Source organism: Macrotis lagotis, chromosome 2, assembly GCF_037893015.1.
Source record: "Macrotis lagotis isolate mMagLag1 chromosome 2, bilby.v1.9.chrom.fasta, whole genome shotgun sequence".
NCBI lineage: Eukaryota > Metazoa > Chordata > Mammalia > Peramelemorphia > Peramelidae > Macrotis > Macrotis lagotis.
Window position 1 is genome coordinate 213,793,914 of NC_133659.1, and position 18,798 is coordinate 213,812,711.

Below are 18,798 nucleotides of genomic sequence, written 5' to 3' on the forward strand. Positions count from 1 at the left end.
GATAGCTGCCAGATCCCTAGAGCCTTCAGTAGTGCCAGTATCCCTCACCCTACCTCCTCAGCACAGAACCAGACATGAGGATCCCTGTGGGCCTCAGGGCCACATCAGTGCAGTATCACATAAATAGACAGGGCCTACAGCTACTAGCACAAGAAGTCTGAGAAAGTGCCCCCCTCTACCCCAGGAGCAGAGATCAAATTTAAAAGAAATGAAAAAGACCTAAAAAAGATAAGCAAAAAACAGCAAAAAATAATCTGACCATAGAAAGTTATAATGATGACAGAAAAGATCAAACACAAATTCAGAAGAGAACAACAATGTCAAAACACCTATGGGCAAAACCTCAAAGAAAAATGGGAAATGATCTCAAACCCAGAAAGAACACATAGAAGAATTCAGAAAGGAGCTTAAAAAATCATATAGGCACTAAAAAATCATATAGGAGAGGTAGAAGAAAAATTGGGAAAAGAAATGATAATGCTGAAAGAGAATTATGGAAAAAGTCAACAGCTTGGAAAAAGAAAACAACTGTTTTAAAAAGTAGAATTGGCCAAATGGAAAAGAAAGTACAAAAGCTAACTGGTGAAAATAGAACCTTAAAAATTAGAATTGGACAAGTGGAAGCTAATTACTTTGAGACATCAAGAATCAAACAAATTCAAAAGAATGAAAAAGTATAAAAATATATAAAATATCTCATGGGAAAAACAACAGACCTGAAAAATAGATCCAGGAGATAACCCAGAATGATTGGCTTACCTGAAAGCCATAATCAAAAGGACGATGTGGGCAACATATTTCAAGAAATTATCAAGGACTATTCTTGTATGCTGGCACCAGAGGACAAATTGGCATTGAAAGAACCCTCTGATCACCTCGGGAAAGAGATCCCAAAATAAAAACTTCAAGGAACATTATAGCCAAATTATTGAACAAACAGGTCAAGGAAAAAATCCTATAAGTGACCAGAAAGATACAATCCATATATCAGGGAGCCACAACCAGGATTACTTAGCAGCTGCAACATTAAAGCATCAGAGGACAAGGAATATGATATTCTAGAAGTCAAAGGAGCTTGGACTACAAAAAAGGATCATCTACCCAGTGAAATTAAGCATAATATTCCCAGGGAAAAATGATCACTCAGTTAAATAGAAGGATTTCAAGCTTTCATAAGGAGAAGACCAGAACTGAACAAGAAATTTGATCACCAATATTAAAACCCAAGTGTAAAGACATAAGGGATTCAATGGAACCGAACTATTTGCAAAATTGTACCACTAATAATATAATTAGAAAGAGGGAAAGGGTGAAAGGATAAACAGGACAAAGAGGAGGAGAGATAGAACAGAAAAAAATACACATAATTATTAATATAAATAGGATAAAATCTCCCATTAGCAGAGGAGTTCAAAAAATCAAAATTTTATAATATTATATTTACAAGAAACACATTTGAAGGCAAGAAATGCACATACTTAGTAAAGGCAAGAAGTTATTTAGCTGAATTTAAAGAAAAACCAGGTGTAACAATCTTGATCTCAAGGCAAAAGCAAAATAGACCTAGGTAAAAGAGAGAAGAAAGAAAACTACATTTTGTTAAAAAAAAGGTATAATGGGGCACTAGGTGGCACAGTGGATAGAGCACCAGCCCTGGAGTCAGGAATACCTGAGTTCAAATCCAGACTTAGACACTTAATAATTACCTGTGTGGTCTTGGGCAAGTCACTTAACCCCATTTGCCTTGCAAAATCCTAAAAAAAAAAGGTATAATAGACAAAGAAGTAATATCAGTCCTAAATATAGGTGCCCCAAGTGGTGTAGCATCCAGATTGTCTTTTTTTTAAAAAAGATTTTACTTAATTTGAGTTTTATAATATTTCCCCTAATCTTGCTTCCTTTCCCCCACCCCCTACAGAAGGCAATTTGCCAGTCTTTACCTTGTTTCCATGGTATACACTGATCCAAATTGAGTGTGATGAGAGAGAAATCATATCCTTAACGATGACAAATAAAGTATAAGCGATAGCAAGATCAGACAATAAGATACAATTTTTCCCCCCCTAAATTTAAGGTTATAGTCCTTGGTCTTTGTTCAAACTTCACAGTTGTTTCTCTGGATGCAGATGGCATTCTCCATCATAGATAGTCCCAAATTGTCCCTGATTGTTGCACTGATGGAATGAGTAAGTCCATCAAGCTTGATTATCACCCCCATGTGGCTATTAGGGTTTATAATGTTTTTCTGGTTCTGCTCATCTCTCTCAGCATCAGCCCATGCAAATCTCTCCAGGAGTTTTGCTGTCTATATCTTCCTGTAGTTCTTTCAGTTTCTCCTCTAAGAATCTGGATACTATCCCATTGGGTGCATATTTATTCAATATTGAAATCACTTTGTTGTCTATGATACTTTTCTTTTTTTTTAAGGTTTTTTTTTTCAAGGCAAATGGGGTTAAGTGGCTTGCCCAAGGCCACACAGGTAGGTAATTATTAAGTGTCTGAGACCGGATTTGAACCCAAGTACTCCTGACTCCAGGGCTGGTGCTTTATCCACTGCTCCACCTAGCTGCCCCATTTCTTTATCTTTTCTAACAGTATCTGTTTTTGCAGCTGCTTTGTCTGAGATAAGGATTGCTACCCCTGCTTTTTTTCATTTCAGCTGAAGCAAAATATATTTTGCTCCAGTCTTTTACCTTTACTCTATATGTATCTCTCTATTTAAAATGAGTTTCTTGCAAGCAGCATATTGTAGGATTCTTGTTTTTAATCCACTCTGTTATTCACTTATGTTTTAAGCGAGAGTTCATCCCATTCACATTCAAAATTACAATTACTAACTCTTTATTGCCCTCCATGCTGTCTTCCCTCTGACTGTATTATCCATGTTCCCCAGTATTTTGTTTCTCAATATGGCCACCTTCAGTGTGTTTGCCTTTCTATATCCACCCCTCACCTTTCTTTCCCCTTTCTCTTTTCCCCTTTTTCCTTCCCTTCCTTCTGCTACTTCCCCTTTTCTCCCTCTCCCTGTCTCGATCCTCCTTCCCCTTTTCCCCTTTTAATACTTGAAAGATAAAATGTTTCTTAAGTTAACTGAGTATGTGTGTAAATTAACTTTAAGTCAAGTCTGATGAGAGGAAGATTCTGGTGGTTCTCATCTCTTCCCTTCTTCCCCTCTGTTACCATAGTTCTTTTGTACCTCTTTATGTAATGAGATTTATCCTATTCAATCCTTTTCATCCTTCCATCTCCTTCCTGTCCCCCTTTTTTTAAGGAGGTAGTGTTTTTAAATCATTCTATCTGAGTCACAGAAAGTCATGAGCCATCACTTCTGGCTAAGTATATTTTCTCTAATAGAGTTACAATTCTTGAGAGTTGTTAGAGTCTTTCTCCCAAATAGGGATATAGCCAGTTTCTTCCCATTGGATAGCAGTTTCATGGATAAGTCATGAGTGTCCGTCACTTCTGGCTAAGTATATTCTCTCTGATAGAGTTACAATTCTCAAGAGTTATAGGAATCTTTTCCCCATACTGGGACATAGCCAGTTTTATCTTATTGGATAGCAGTTTTTTTCTCTTTACCCCCCTTTTTTTTAAGGTTTTTTTTTTTGCAAGGCAAATAGGGTTAAGTGGCTTGCCCAGAGCCACACAGCTAGGTAATTACTAGGTGTCTGAGGCCAGATTTGAACCCAGGTACTCCTGGCTCCAGGACTGGTGCTCTATCCACTGTGCCACCTAGCTGCCCCAACCCCCCCTTTTTTTAACCTTTTCATATGTCTCTTGAACCTCCTGTTTGATGTCCAAATTTTCTATCTGGAAGTCTACCATTTTGTTAAATGACCATCTTTTCTCCTGTAACAGAGGGCTCAATTTTGCCAGATAATGGATTCTTGGCTGCATTCCAAGTTCCCTTACTCTTCGGAATATCTCATTCTAGGCCCTTCAATCCCTTAATGTTGATGTAGCCAGGTCCTGAGTAATCCTTACTGTGTATCCTTGGTATTTAAATTTTTTCTTTCTGGCTGCTTGCAGGATTTTCTCTTTTATCTGATAATTCTGGAATTTGACCATAACATTCCTTGGTATTTTCATTTTAGGATCTCTTTCCAGAGGGGATCGATGTATTCTTTCAATAACTATTTTGCCCTCTGGTTCCAAGATATCAAGGCAATTTTCTATCACTAAATCCTGTAATAGTAAGTTCAGGCTTTTTCCTTTCTTCAGTGTTTTCAGGAAGGCCTATAATTCTCAGGTTGTCCCTTCTTGATCTGTTCTCGAGGTCAGTGGTTTTCCTGATGAGGTATTTTACACTTTCTTCTATTTTTTCTATTTTTTGGTTTTGTTTACCAGACTCTCACTGTCTCATGAAGTCATTAGTTTTCACAGACTCCATTCTTTTTTTTTTTACAGAAGAATTTTCTTCATTTGCCTTTTGCAAATTCTCTTCCAATTGGTCAATTCTATTTTTGTAAGAGTTTTCCAGTTGACCAGTTGAGGTTTTGAGAGAATTGTTTTCTTGTTGCACAGTGTTAATTCTCTCTCCCAATTTTTCCAGTTGGTTTTTAAACTCCTTCCTTATTTCTTCAAGAAAGTCTTTCTGTGCTGGAGAGCAGGTCATATTCTCCTCAAAGGTTCTAGTCTCTCTGAGTTAGTATCTTTCCGTCCAAGAATTTTTTTATGGACCCTCCTTTGAGCTGGCCTTTCTTCATTATCCTAAGACCTTGTGGTGGAGAGGGGATGGTTCACAGAGGTTTGGAGGTGGAAACTCCAGAGGCTTTGCTCACTGAGTGTAATATCTACAGCTGACCAGTAGGGAATGCTGTTTGCTTGCTCTGGAGTGTCTGTGACCTTGATTGAGGTCCTTTCCCTTGGTTTGGAGGGAGTGATTGAAACTGTTGGATACTTTTATCTTTGCTCCATGGTGGGTTATACCCTGGGGTGAGGCAATCACTATCCCTATTCACAGCTGAGGTGGTTCTGCTGCTTGGTCTTAGCCTGGGATGGAAGGTGGGCTGTAATTGTGTTTGTTCTGGGAAGAGGCTTGAGGACTCTGAGTTCCTCCTGACCAGAGGAGAACAGGGATGATGTATACAGTTCTCTTACACCAGAACTCTCCCTCTAGCCCTGCTTGCAAGCTCCAGACACTCAGTGCCACAACCAATGCCTCTGCTCCCTAGTTGGCCTGAGCACCCATGGCCAACCAGGCTCTAGCCCCGCTGCTGATCAAATCAGTCTGTTTCTCAGGCCTTCAAACTCCTGGGCTCCAGCCCTGCTGCTAATCAGGCTAATCTGAGGCTGATCCAGGCTCCAGAGTCTCACCTGATCCTGTGCTCCTGGCAAAGTCTGCCCCCCTGCATGCAGACTCACCACGACTCCTGAAGTTGATGTTCTTCTCCTGTTTTTTTTTCCGGGGTTTTGTAGATCAGATTTCTGCTACGAGGTTTGTCTCATATTGTTTATGAGGGAAGATCAGGAAATTTTAGCACTGTGCCTGTCTTCTCTCCTCCATCTTGGCCAGAACCATCCAGATTCTTAAAGAGAACATTAAGTGAATTACAAGTTTATGATCAAATAAGAGTTAGAGAGCATTATGTTTTTCTTTCTTTCTTTTTTTTAGGGATTTTGCAAAGCACTGTGGGTTAAATGGCTTGCCCAAGGCCACACAGTTAGGTAATTATTAAGTGTTTGAGTCTGGAATTGAACTCAGCTACTCCTGACTCCAGGGCCAGTGCTCTATCCACTGCGCTGCCTAGCTGCCCCTAGAGAGTATCACAAAATGTAAAATAGATATTTTTCTTATATTAAATTAAGAAGCTTTTGCCCAAAGAAAAGCAATGCAACCAAGATTAGAAGGAAAGTAGAAAACTGAGAAACAATCTTTATAGTGTGACTCTGATAAAAGTCTCATTTCTCTAATTTATAGAGAACTGAATCAAATTTATAAGAATACAAACCATTCTCCAGTTGATAAATTGTCAAAAAATATGAACAGGTAATTTTCAGATGGATGAAATCAAAGCTATCTATAGGCATATGAAAAAGTACTCTAAATTACTTTTGATGAGAACAATGCAAATTAAAATAACTCTGAGATGCAAGTTCACACTTAACAGTTTGGCTAATATGACAAAAAAAAAGGAAGAGATCAATGTTGGAGAGGTTATGGGGAAAGCAGTACACTAATGCATTTTTAGTGTACCTATGACTCATCCAACTATTCTGAAAAGCATTTGGAACTATATCCAAAGGGCAATAAAACTATGCATTCCCTTTAATCCAGCAGTGCCACTGTTGGGTCTGCATCCCAAACAGATAATAAAAAAAAGGAAAAGAACCTACATATGCAAAAATATTTATGGTGAACCTTTTTGTGATGGCAAAATATTGGAAACTGAAGGGATGCACATCAACTGGGGAGTGGCTAAACATACTGTGGTATGTGAATATGTTGGAAGACTACTGTGCAATAAGAAATGATGAATAGGCAGGTTTCAGAAAAACTTGGAAAGACCTGCACGAATTGATGTAAAATGAAATGAACAGAACCAGGAAAACATTGTACACAGTAATAACAACAATATGTAATGATCAACTATAATGACTCAGCTCTTCTCACCACCACAATGATCTAAGATAAGTATAAAGGAAAATGCTATTGACATTCAGATAAAAAAACTTATGGACTCTGAATGCAAATCTAAAAACATTTTTCCACTTTATTCTTTTTTGTTTTTTTTCTTTTGATTTGTTTCTTCTTTCACAACTGTGACAAATATTGATATAAGTTTTTATAGGATAGTACACATATAACCTATATCAAATTGCCCACCATTTTAGGAAGAGGGGAGGGGAAGAGGGAGGGAGGAAAATTTGAAACTCAAAATCTTATAAAAATGAATGCTAAAATTGTCGATGTATAATTGGGAAAAATACTAAACACACACACACACGTGCTTATTTTAGTTTTCAACAATTTTTTGGTCAGACTTTGGGTTCCACATTTCTTCTTTATCCCCACTCCTTCCCACCTCCCTAGACAGAGAATAATCTAATATAGATTATACATGTATATTTATGTTAAATATATTTCCATATTAATCATTTTGTGAAAGAACTAGAAAAAAAGGAGAAAAACCACTACAGACAGAAACAAAAAATATAAAACAAATTTTAAAAATTAAAAATAGTATGCTTTGGTCTGCATTCAGACTCCATAGTTCCTTCTCTGGATGATGATGGCTTTTTCCATCCTTTAGACATATCTTTGATTATTGTACTTCCGGGAAGAGCAAATTTATCATAGTTGATCATCATACAATGTTGCTACTAATGTATACAATGTTCTTATGGTTCTGATCACTTCACTCATCATCAGTTAATGCAAGTTTTCCCAGGCAAAAAAAAATTACTATTTTATTTATTTATTTTGGCAAGGCAATGGCCTTAAGTAATTCACTAAAGATCACATAGCTAAGTAGGTATTAAATGTCTAATGCTGAATTTGAACTCAGGTCCTCCTGACTTCAGGGCTGATGCTTTATCTACTGTACCACCTAGCTGCCTCACCAAAATACTATTTTAGAAAGAGTGTTTGAGCAATTGTTGGGAACACATCCTTTAGTCAGATCTATCCTGACCCTCTCAGACTCACCATGGCTCTATGTATGTCTTGATTCTCATTGACTTAAGGTCAGGAATGAATAAATAAGAGATGTAGTTCAAACTGGAGAAAACAGACTTGCCTAGCCTAGGCATATAATTTAGTTACTACATATACATATCTGTCTATAGAATAAAGGAGGGAAAGTTACCTCTTTCCCTCTGCCCACTTCTTGCACTACTCTGGATGTCACTTAAAACAGTATTGACATAATTCATAGCCAAAAAGAAAGAGAGATGCTGAAGGTGTGGGGATTCCCTTCTATAAATCCATGGACTCATCAGGTATTCAGCTCTGTAGCCAATACATGGACTCTATCATCTCAAAGTAAAGTTGTTTAGCCTTGAGCTATATAATGGTTAGAAGTAGTCATCAAAGTTTCTAAGTGGTCAACTGAAATGAAAACCTGCACATATTCCACAGGAGAGCCCCCTGAAGCTAACTGAACTTCATAATATTTGCATCTTGATATTCTTTTATTACATTTAGTTCAAACATTAATGTCTCAGTGGTAAATATTTCTTTTTAACTGTGCAGCAAGGATGAAAAGGGTTAATTCACAATTCTGAGTCTGGTTTAGGCAATTATCCAAAAGCCAGCTGAAGACTGAATGTAATTATGGGGCAATCATTTAAGGTCTGGAATTTTCTGTTCATTTACTCTACCTTTCAAAGAAATAAATGGGGACTGGGTTTTGTTATTTTTATTAGCATCGTTTGCCTGAGGTGCAACTGAATCTTAAATTAAACTTCTTCATGCAAATTTTCGTCTTCTCTTATTGGAAGTATGCTATTTCTTTCTCACTAGTCTTTTCCCTTTTTTTCAGTCTGCACTCTTTGATTTGGCTACTTGCCTTTAAAAATATGCTGAAGTCTCTGTGTTTTTAAATTTTAAATTTTGTGACTTTTCCCTTGAGCCTGGAAGAAGAGAACCTAATGAACAAAAATGGGATTTCTCTTTACAAGAATGCTCTACTTAGCCAAACATCTGTAACTGCTATCTCCCTGCAGAGGAAGTGACTAGGAGAGAAAGAAATGGAAAACAGCAGAAAAGTCATCATGTGAACAGTATATTTTGGCAGCTTGACTGAATTGAGACCATAACCTTCTTCTGAAAGAAGTCTAAGGAGGAGCTCTTCAAAAGAGTCAAACTTTTAAAGTATTATGTAGAGGAGACTGTGAAGGAGTTTGGATTGTTCTTGTGGATATAAAGGATATAAAGCTATTTTTTTTCTAGAATTCTTGCTCCAAATTTCCTGCAAGTAAGTTAAACTCTATTTTCTTATTTATTTGCATAATGATAATATTTTGAATAAAAATGACATAAAGCTGATGTAAGTAAATATTTATACAAACCTTTGCCTGGAAGCTCTATAAAACAGTCATTTATGCAAAAATTATTAAGTATCTCATTATGTGGTATTACATGAAGGAGTTTGGACTTTTTTGTGGATATAAAAAGACTAAAGGATTACTATTTTTCTACAATTCTTGCAAATGAGTGATTCTAGAATTTCCTGCAAGTAAGTTAAACTCTACTTTCTTATTTTATTTGATTAATGATAACATTTTGAATAAAAGTTACATGAAGATGATTTAAGGAAATATCTACACAAATATTTGGCTGGAAGCCATAAAATCAGTCATTTATCCAAGAATTATTATCTCTCATTATTTGTTTATTTCATGAATTAAATATGTAGAAAAATGACTTAATTTTAAAGTGATTAAATTTTATTATAGATTATGACCTTAAGATTTTGGCTATTAAAATGAAATTTGCTTATGAATTTATTAAAGCAATTAAAATGAATTCTCTTACAGTTCTGACTAATTTTTAAAATTTATTTTTAAGATTTTAGAAAAGGCAGCAATATTTGGAAACAGTCAGACAGACTGCTTTTTCTTTCATCATTGTGATCATCATTTTACTGACTTTGAAAATAGATTACTGAGATTTGTAAAGATTTTTTTCCGTTCAACAAATTGGCAATATTTTTTGTTTTCTCTATTTCAGTCTAAAAAAGACTAGAATTTAATTCTATATTTCTTATTTTTAGCTACTAGGCATCCAGTCTGAGAGGGAAGTAGATACTTTTTTGCTATTATTATTGAAGTTATATAGTTATTATCTCTAGCAGACATGACTTCCTCAGAGGTTTCTTTAGGTAATATGATATGGAGGGTTTTATGATTTCTGCTCTGGAATGTTCATCAGAATGCAAAGAGCAAAGAATTACCAAGTAGAAGTAGGTCTGTTAAGATGGAAAACTACCATTATTTTGCTAACCTGTTTCATGATTATTGTGTTTATTTAAATATATTTTTGCCTATTGCTTGTATGCAATTGAGAGGAGATCATTTGCTCTCCCAGCTCCCCAAGGTATAATCAATTAATAATTCATTATTGTAATAATTTGCTAAATGGTCACCTTAACTCTAAAAGTTAGTACTTCACCCAGAATGAAAACTTACTCCCGGAGGAAATACTGAATGACCAGAAACAACATTGAAATGCTGTTTCATTCCTGCAAGATTATTTTCTTTTCCTTAATCAGTGAAAACTTGAATTATCTTGCATATTTCAGTTTTGTTTTGAATTTGGTAAAAGTGAGAAAGCAGGCAATGAAAAAAATAACTGCAGTGTCACTGGGTGAAAGAATTTTGACTAATTTTTTAGCCCAGGCAAAATAGCCCACAGTAAAAAGTCTCTCGAGGGAGAATGCTATTAATGCTATCTAGGAATCATTTAGAAAAGTCTCTCCTCCCTTTCTTGAGGTTGTGAAAGATGGCCTACAAAAGATAGATAACAAATGTTAGCATTATTATTATTTTTGCATAATGTTTTCCCCAAGGCCACATTCTATTACATTTACTTTCTCTTTTCCTTCTCTTAATAAATAGGCAGAAATGAGTGAAAGACAGATAAGTGTGTGTCAGCAAACTCGGGCCCTGCTTCATATAAACTTTCTTAAAAAATGGAGGATGAAAAGAGAAAGCTTATTGGTATGGTTCAAAATCTGTTTCTACTCAGCTATAAAATATAAAAATATGTTCCTTTCAAATTGCATGTATTCTTTTTCCTTTATGCTTTCCATGAATTTTGTTTCTAATGAACAGACTGGCTTGTTTAATTTTAGCTGTGCTGTAATTCTAAATGTTCTAGAACAAGACTGTATTTATAATTGAAACTACCACTAATTAAAGAAGTCTAAACTCTGAAAAATAAGGCATTTAAATTATTAATCTACCAAGCAACAGAATTTCATTAGAACTTCAGGTTCTACAATCAAGTTGGGTAAAGAAATTTATCAAGTGGATTATGCAACAAAAAATGAAAAGGACACATATTATTTATTTGCAGAAATTGAGAAAGTAATATTAAAAATAGCTTTTCTAACGTAAGACACTAAGATCCTTGGCACACTATTGAAAGTTTAGTTGAAGGTTCTGTTTAATTGTATCAAAGATCTCTGTTGTTTCTTGTAGAAACAAAGAGCTTTAAGAAGGAAAAATGCAGTAGTAAATTTACCGATGGAATATCTTTGAAAGACGACAGTATTGTTCCATACTCTCAGTCTCAGTAAGACCTCAGTGTAGTTATTGCTACTATCTCCATAGTCAGTACAAAAATTTCAAAGAAAGTAAAGAACCAATGAAAATTAATGTAAGATAAAGAAAAAAAGGAGGGCAAATGATTGCCATACTTTCATTTTGTTATCTTTCTTATTTTATTATATTAAATAATATCAATCTTTCATTATTTTGTACTATATTTGTATTCATATATTTTGCCTTAGAATATGAACTGCATGAGAGCAAAAAGGATGTTTCTTTTGCAGTTAGCTTTTGTTTACAAGTACCTCATCCAAAATTAATCATATTAGTGAACCAAAAGGATTGGTGGATCCCAACCTGTTGGTGGAGGGTGACTGAATTGTAGGTAGGGACTAGTATAGAGTCCAAGAATCTAGATGTAGCATAGTCATTTTGATCTTTTTGTTTTGTTTCAAAGTAATATGCTTCATGACTCAGTATAGCAAATAAGTAAATATATCTTTTGTATACTGAATAAATTATGGGAGCATAGATTTATAGCTGAAAGAAACCTTAGAGGACTTTGAGCAAAGACTGATTTCTTTGAGCAAACTGGAGCTCAAAGATATTTAATGACTTGCCTAGTATCACACAGTTAGTAAGTATTTGAAGCAAGATTCAAACTCAAGTTTTCCTGGCATGGAGTTCATTGCTCAATCCACTTTACCATATTGCCATGATATCATACATGCAATTTTGACTATTCAAAAAATGAATATAGGTGTTATTTTCATTAATATATTACACATCTGTCTAAAAGTTGTTAGAGCAGCCTGCCACGGCAGTATCCTGGCACCTCTTAAGGGTGAGTCCTTTCAAATCCATATCACCAAGAACCACTGGTGGTTTGAAAATGCTCCCCTTCCTTGTAGTCTGCTCTTTTATGCATTTATGATTTCTTTTTAGCAACAGCTAAACTTTGAATTCTTATATCAGTCTTGTAGTCTAATACATCTTTCCTACTTACAGTCCAACTGCTTTAGTCATCAAATCAGATATTGATGACCAAACACTTTTTCTTGTTTCTAGAATAAAGAAAACTCTCTTAACCTGTTTTTGTCATCTTTAAATAATGTACACATGGAGTTTAGCATTTCAACTGGACAAATGGATTTTATAGTAGATAATGCATATTTAAATTCAAATAATGGTTAAGAGACAAGTTAGTGAATGCTATTTATTGGAACGCTATTTTTGCTCTGATGTAGAAGAGGTCCTTAGGGCCCTGGCTCAGGTATTCCCATTGTGCTGAAGTATAGGCTCAGTTCAAATATTCTGATAGACTATCATTACATCTCTCAGCATGCTCCCTACTTCCATCCTCAGTTTCTGAAACTTTCTTCCTGTTTTCTCAATACTCTCATGTCTCCTTTTTCTACCTTCTTTTCAAAGGAAGAATGAGTCTGAGAGACAAGGTCAGTTTCTTTCCCAAGTCTCTTTGTTCCAAAGCTTAGCTACAAAAATGTTCTTGAAAGCTAACGTGAGTTAGCTTTTCTCCATCATTTTTTCTTAATCAATGAATACTAGGCCCATAGTACAATAAATAAAAGGCAATGTAATATGATGGAAATGAATGTTGATATTAAGTCCTATCTCTGTAACTTACTTCCTTTTTGAGCTTAGAAATTTATTTAACTATCCAGGTCTCAATTTCTTCAATTTTAAAACAAAGAAGTTGGATTAGACTGCCTCTGAGGTACACATCAGTTCTAAATATGAGACTACTGCTGGGTGGTAGGAGGGAGGTGGAGTTGTATATGTATAGATAAATGTTGAAAAGGAGCACTCATTCGAGAAAAAGGTTGGGATCCACTAAAAAAGATATTTGATTATAAATGTACTATTTTTTATTGACCACAATCAATTTTTTTAAAAAATGTTTTCCTTTGTGCTTTATAGGAATGGCTCATCTCATTACTTCTATTATTGTATTTGTTCCTCTTTTCAAAATATAATCAAGTAAATCACTTTTCTGAACTGTCTCCCATGCCCTTGGGTCGAGTAGATAAGTTTAATGACTCTGACTTAGTTGTTGCTTACACACCGATCTCCAATACAACCCAGAAGATCATGGATAAAATGGCAGCTGCGCCCTTCATGAAAGGTGTGTTGTCTACCAGTCTGAGGGTAATATCTAATGTCATTGTTCAATTTTTGCAATTCAATTCAACAAATACAAATTTAGTAAATACCAGCTGTAAGGTACTGTGCTAAGAATTAGGGATACAAAAAATTGGCATTGCTTATCTTCAAAAACTTACAAATATTACTGGGAATATGGCTACAATATGTATAAAATGAAAACAAGATGATTTCAAGTTGAAATGAGCATTGACAACTAAGAACTTTCAAGAAAGGGCTTTACACAGAGTTTGGGTGTCTGAACTCAGCCTTGAAGAAAAATAAGAAGTCAGAGAAGTAAAGATGAAGGAGTGAATTCTAAACTTGGGAAGATATTGATCCTTACAACTGTTAATGGGTGAATGAACTACACTAGAAAACAACAGGTGTAAAGGGGATTAATATTATATAAATCTGGAAAGGTAAGTTGCAGTCAGATTGTAAAGAAGTTTAAATGCCAGACTGAGGAATTTATATTTTATTTTTAAGCTGATGAGGAGACACTGAAGGTTTTTGACAAAGGAGAATGACATGATCAGGTCTATGTTTCAAGAAGATGATGTTGGTAGCCATGTAGAGGTTAGGGAATCAGCAAACAGAAACCAAAGTTGATATATGTTTTATAACAATAAGTAAGAGATGGTGAGGGCCAAAATCTCAATGGTGACTACTGATTGGAAAAGAGAAATATATTAACAATGTTGTGGAATTGGCAACTGACTGGAAGTCAGGAGGCCATGATGAAAGAAATTAAAGTGTCAAAAATGACTATCAGGCAATGAATTAAACTTACTAAGAAGGTGTTGATGCATTCAACAGAAATTTGAGAATTAGAAGGAAGGCAAAGGCTAGTAGAGAAAACAATGAATTCTAATTCAGACCTATTCAATTTGTTGTGCTAACATACACCTAGTAAGAAATGTTTAGCAGGCAACTGGAGATGTGAGATAGAGAGAGAGAGAGAGAGAGAGAGAGAGAGAAAGAGAGAGTCTTAAAAAACAAAAACAAAGCAAAATATAAATCTGAGGTGGTTAGTGAGTCTCATGGGCATCTCCATCAGCTTCTTCAAACATTGTTCTTCCTGCCTTCAGAATTTTATTTCTGTCCTTTACAGGCTGACTTTTTTTCCTTTCACATTTAAGTTAATGGGATGTTATATATCATTTCTCTGTATCTTTGAAATTTTTTCTCCCTATATCTAGAGTGCAAATAAAATTATGCCAGGTTTTCTACTTTTTCTCAATCACAAATTCCAAGGTGCCTATAATTTCCTTTCCACCATTTGCAATCAGATTATGCTTGCTGGTGAGATTCACTCCCAGAATAGAACTTCCCCTCATTAATTATTTCACCTTCAATGAAATTTGATTCTTTAAGGTAAATATAAATCAATTAATTAATCAATAAGTATTTATTTCACACTCACTATGTGCCAAGCATTGTTTTAAGTACAGAGAATACAAAAAAAATGTGTTTTTAAAAAGTACCACCCTTAGCTTTCTTTGTGGAAGAGACAATATGAAGATACCTGACTTCACATAATATATAGGGTAGATGGAAGGTAAACTTAAGAGGAAGATTATCATCTGGAAGGATGGAAAAATGATTCCTAATGAAGATAGCAACCAAGCTTAAAGGATGCTATAAGAAGCAAGAAGGATGTTAAGAGGGAGAGATAGAAAGCAGAGCAATCCACGTGTGGAGAAAAGCCAGAACAATCACAGGGACATAGGAGATGGCAGGGATGCTGCTATATTGGTATACAGCAAGTAAACAATATGAAAGGATTATATTGTGAATGATGATAAAAATGCAAATGAGGTCAAAAGGAAGGAAGGGTCCTTGGAGTAAAGAGCTCTAACTGCTAAATATTTGATCCTGTAGCTAATAGAAGGCCACCAGAATTTTTTGAGCAGGGGAGAATGTGGTCAGATCCATACTTTAGGAAGATCATTTTTTCAGCTATGTGGAGGATGGATTGGAGCTGGGAGAGATTTGAGGCAGGGAAATCAATTGGAAGACATAACAGTAGATACAGTGAGAGGTAATGAAGGCCTGAAACAGAATGATAATTGTATTAGTAGAATGAAGGAGGCATATACAAAGGATTTTCTGAAGGTAAAAATGACAAGACTTGGCAACAGATATATGGGAGTGATGAGCCAAGGAAAACAACAAAGTTGAAAACCTGGGTATCCCAGAGAATGACATCAATAGTAATAAAGTTGGAAAGAGGGTTTATGTGAAAAATAAGGAGTTATCTAGGACATGTTGAGTTTGGAGAAAGCAATTTCAGTTGTATGATTAGATCAAAAGCTATAATGTATAGAGTTTGGAAGACAGTGAGGAGAGAGGAAGTGGAGACAGCAAGAATATCAGCAATCTGAAGTGAAGTCACTGAATATATTAGATGCTCTGCTTTTGGCAGAGAGGATGACTGTTCAGATGTTTGGATGATTGAAGTTCCCCATTGCTACTAACAACATATCCCCCCTGCCAGTTTTCTGATCTGTTTCCCAAACTTCCCATCTATTGCTTCTTCTCTTTAGGTGGTATGTGATATCCTCCAATGACAATATTGCTTCTATTTTTTGCCTCTGTTTATCTTTGTTCAAATGTTCTCCACCATATTTCCCCATCTTTGTTTCCTAGAATTCCTTACATGAATGCACATTCTTAATATACAGTACTATTCTCATCCTTTTAACTTTTGTCTTTGAATAAGATACAATCCTCCAGGTCATATTTTTGTCATAAGTACCATATTATCAAATTTTTTGCAATTGATATTTTATTTTTTCCATTACATGTTATGAAAGTTTTTCAGCATTAATCTACATGCAAATGTATATTTTTAAGTTACATAATTTCCTTCTACCCTCCCTTCCCAGACCTCTCCCCTCAACAGTGAACACTCTTATGAACATTGTACATATACATTTGTGTTTAACATGTTGATACATTTGTCGTTTTTGGAATGAGGAATTAGACTTAAGGGAAAAGAAAGAAAACCATGAGATAGGAAAGAAAAACATAAGAGAAAAAATTTTAAAAGTGGATGCAATGGGGGCAGCTAGATGGTGCAGTGGATAGAGCACCAGCCCTGGAGTCAGAAGTATTTAAGTTCAAATCCTCAGACACTTAATAATTGTGGCCTTGGGCAAGCCACTTAACCCCCTTTGCCTTGCAAAAAAAAATCTAAAAAAAAGTGAATGCAGTGTTCATTCAGATTCTGTTTTTATTGGTTTTGTTTTGTTTTTCTTCCTTGGGATGTGAATAGCATTGTCCATAACAGATCTCCCAGTAATGTTCTAGCTCTCTGAACTACTGAGCAAGCTGCATCCATCAATGTTGTTGTTAATGTGTACAATGTTCTCTTGGTTCTGCTCCCTTTGCTCAAGCACAAGTTCCTGTAATCCATACTTCTCTAGAGTCTTACTATTCATGGTTTCTTATAGAACAATAATATTCCATAACATTCATATACCCAACTTGTTCAACCATTCCCCCATTGATAAGCATCCCCTGAATTTCCAATTCTTTGCCACTTCAAAAGGAGTTGCTTTGAATATTTTAGTATGTGTGGGACTTTTCCTGTGTTTTTTTTTTTTTATGATTTCTTCTGGATATAGACCTAGAATTGGAATTGCTGGGTCAAAGGATATGATCAGTTTTATTCTTTTTGTGGCATAGTTTCCTATTGTTCTCCAGAATGGTTGGATCAATTCACAACTCTACCAGCAAGGCAATAACATCCCAGTCCTCCCACAACCTCTCCAACATTGATCCCTTTTTGTCATCTTAGCTAATCTGATAGATGTGAAGTGTACCTCATAATTGTTTTAATTTACATTTCTCTAATCAGTAATGGTTTGGAGTATTTTTTATATGCTTATATACAATTATAATTTCTTCATTTGAAAACTGCATATTCATATCCTCTGACCATTTTCAATTGGGGAATGACTTGTAACCTTATAAATTTGATGAAATTATCTATATATTTTAGAAATGAAACCTCCTATCAGAAACCCTAATTATGAAAATTGTTTCCCAACTCTCTGTTTTCCTTTACATCTTGGCATCATTGGTTATATTAGTATAAAACTTTTTTAATTTAATGTAGTCTAATTCATATATTTTGCATTTTATAATATATTCTATTTCTTGTTTGGTCATAAATTTCTGTCCTTTCCATAGATCTAACAGATAGAGTATTTCTTGATATGAAGTGATAAATTCAACAGAGTAACAAGATGCAAAATAAACCCACAAAAATCATTGGTATTTTTATATAGGAACAACAAAGCCCAGAGCAAGAGATAGAGAAATTCTATTTAAAGTAACTGTAGACAATATTAAATACTTGGGAACTTACCTCCCAAGACAAACCCAGAAACTATATGAGCACAATTATAAAGCACTAAATAATTGGAAATTTCTCTCCAGAAAATTGCTCAAGGCTAGGTTGGACTAATAGAATAAAAATGATAATTCTACCCAAATTTAATTATTTATTCAGTGCCATACTAATTTTGGCAGAACTCTTTCTCCTATTTTTTATTTTGTTTTATTAAAGATTTTATTTATTTTGAGTTTTACAATTTTCCCCTCAATCTTAGTTCCTGCCCCCCCAGAAAGTAATTTGTCACTCTTTACTTTGTTTCCATGTTGTACATTGATCCAAATTGAGTGTGATGAGAGAGAAATCATATCCTTAAGGAAGAAACAAAAAGTATAAGAGATAATAAGATCAGCAATAAAATATCTGTTTTTTTTCCTAAATTAAAGGGAATAGTCCTCAAACTTTGTTCAAACTCCACAGTGCTTTATCTGAATACAGATGGTATTCTCTATTGCAGACAGCCCCAAATTGTCCCTGATTGTTGCACTGATGGAGTGAGCAAGTCCATCAATGTTTATCATCACCACCATGTTGTTGTTAGAGTGTACAGTGTTTTTTGGTTCTGCTCATCTCTCTCAGCATCAGTTCATGCAAATCCCTCCAGGCTTCCCTGAATTCCCATCCCTCCTGGTTTCTAATAGAACAATAGTGTTCCATGACATACATATACCACAGTTTGCTAAGCCATTCCCCAACTGAAGGACATTTACTTGATTTCCAGTTCTTTGCCACCACAAACAGGGCTACTATGAATATTTTTGTACAAGTGATGCTTTTACCCTTTTACATCATCTCTTTGGGGTATAGACCCAGTAGTGGTATTGTTGGATCAAAGGGTATGCACATTTTTGTTGCCCTTTGGGTGAGTTCCAAATTTCTTTCCAGAAAAATTCAATGAGTTCACAGCTCCACCAACAGTGCAGTAGTGTCCCAGATTTCCCACAACCCTTCCAACAATGATCATTATACTTTCTGGTCATATTGGCCAGTCTGAGAGGTGTGAGTTGGTACCTCAAAGA

The 18,798-nt window shown here is 35.2% G+C and overlaps 1 protein-coding gene and 1 long non-coding RNA gene across 2 annotated transcripts in view; one reads left to right on the plus strand and one right to left on the minus strand.

Annotated features, from left to right (window-relative positions):
- LOC141514160 (uncharacterized) overlaps nt 1–18,798 on the minus strand; it is a 130,415-nt gene that overhangs the window by 45,002 nt on the left and 66,615 nt on the right. The window lies entirely within an intron of this gene.
- The window catches only part of LOC141514159 (ATP-binding cassette sub-family A member 10-like), a 143,584-nt gene continuing 133,233 nt past the window's right edge, over nt 8,448–18,798 (plus strand). Inside the window, exons 1-3 of the mRNA XM_074224700.1 lie at nt 8,448–8,918; nt 10,561–10,662; nt 13,153–13,357. Coding sequence (XP_074080801.1) covers nt 10,567–10,662; nt 13,153–13,357 — 301 coding nt within the window. The 5' untranslated portion in view covers nt 8,448–8,918; nt 10,561–10,566. The remainder of the gene's footprint in view (nt 8,919–10,560; nt 10,663–13,152; nt 13,358–18,798) is intronic.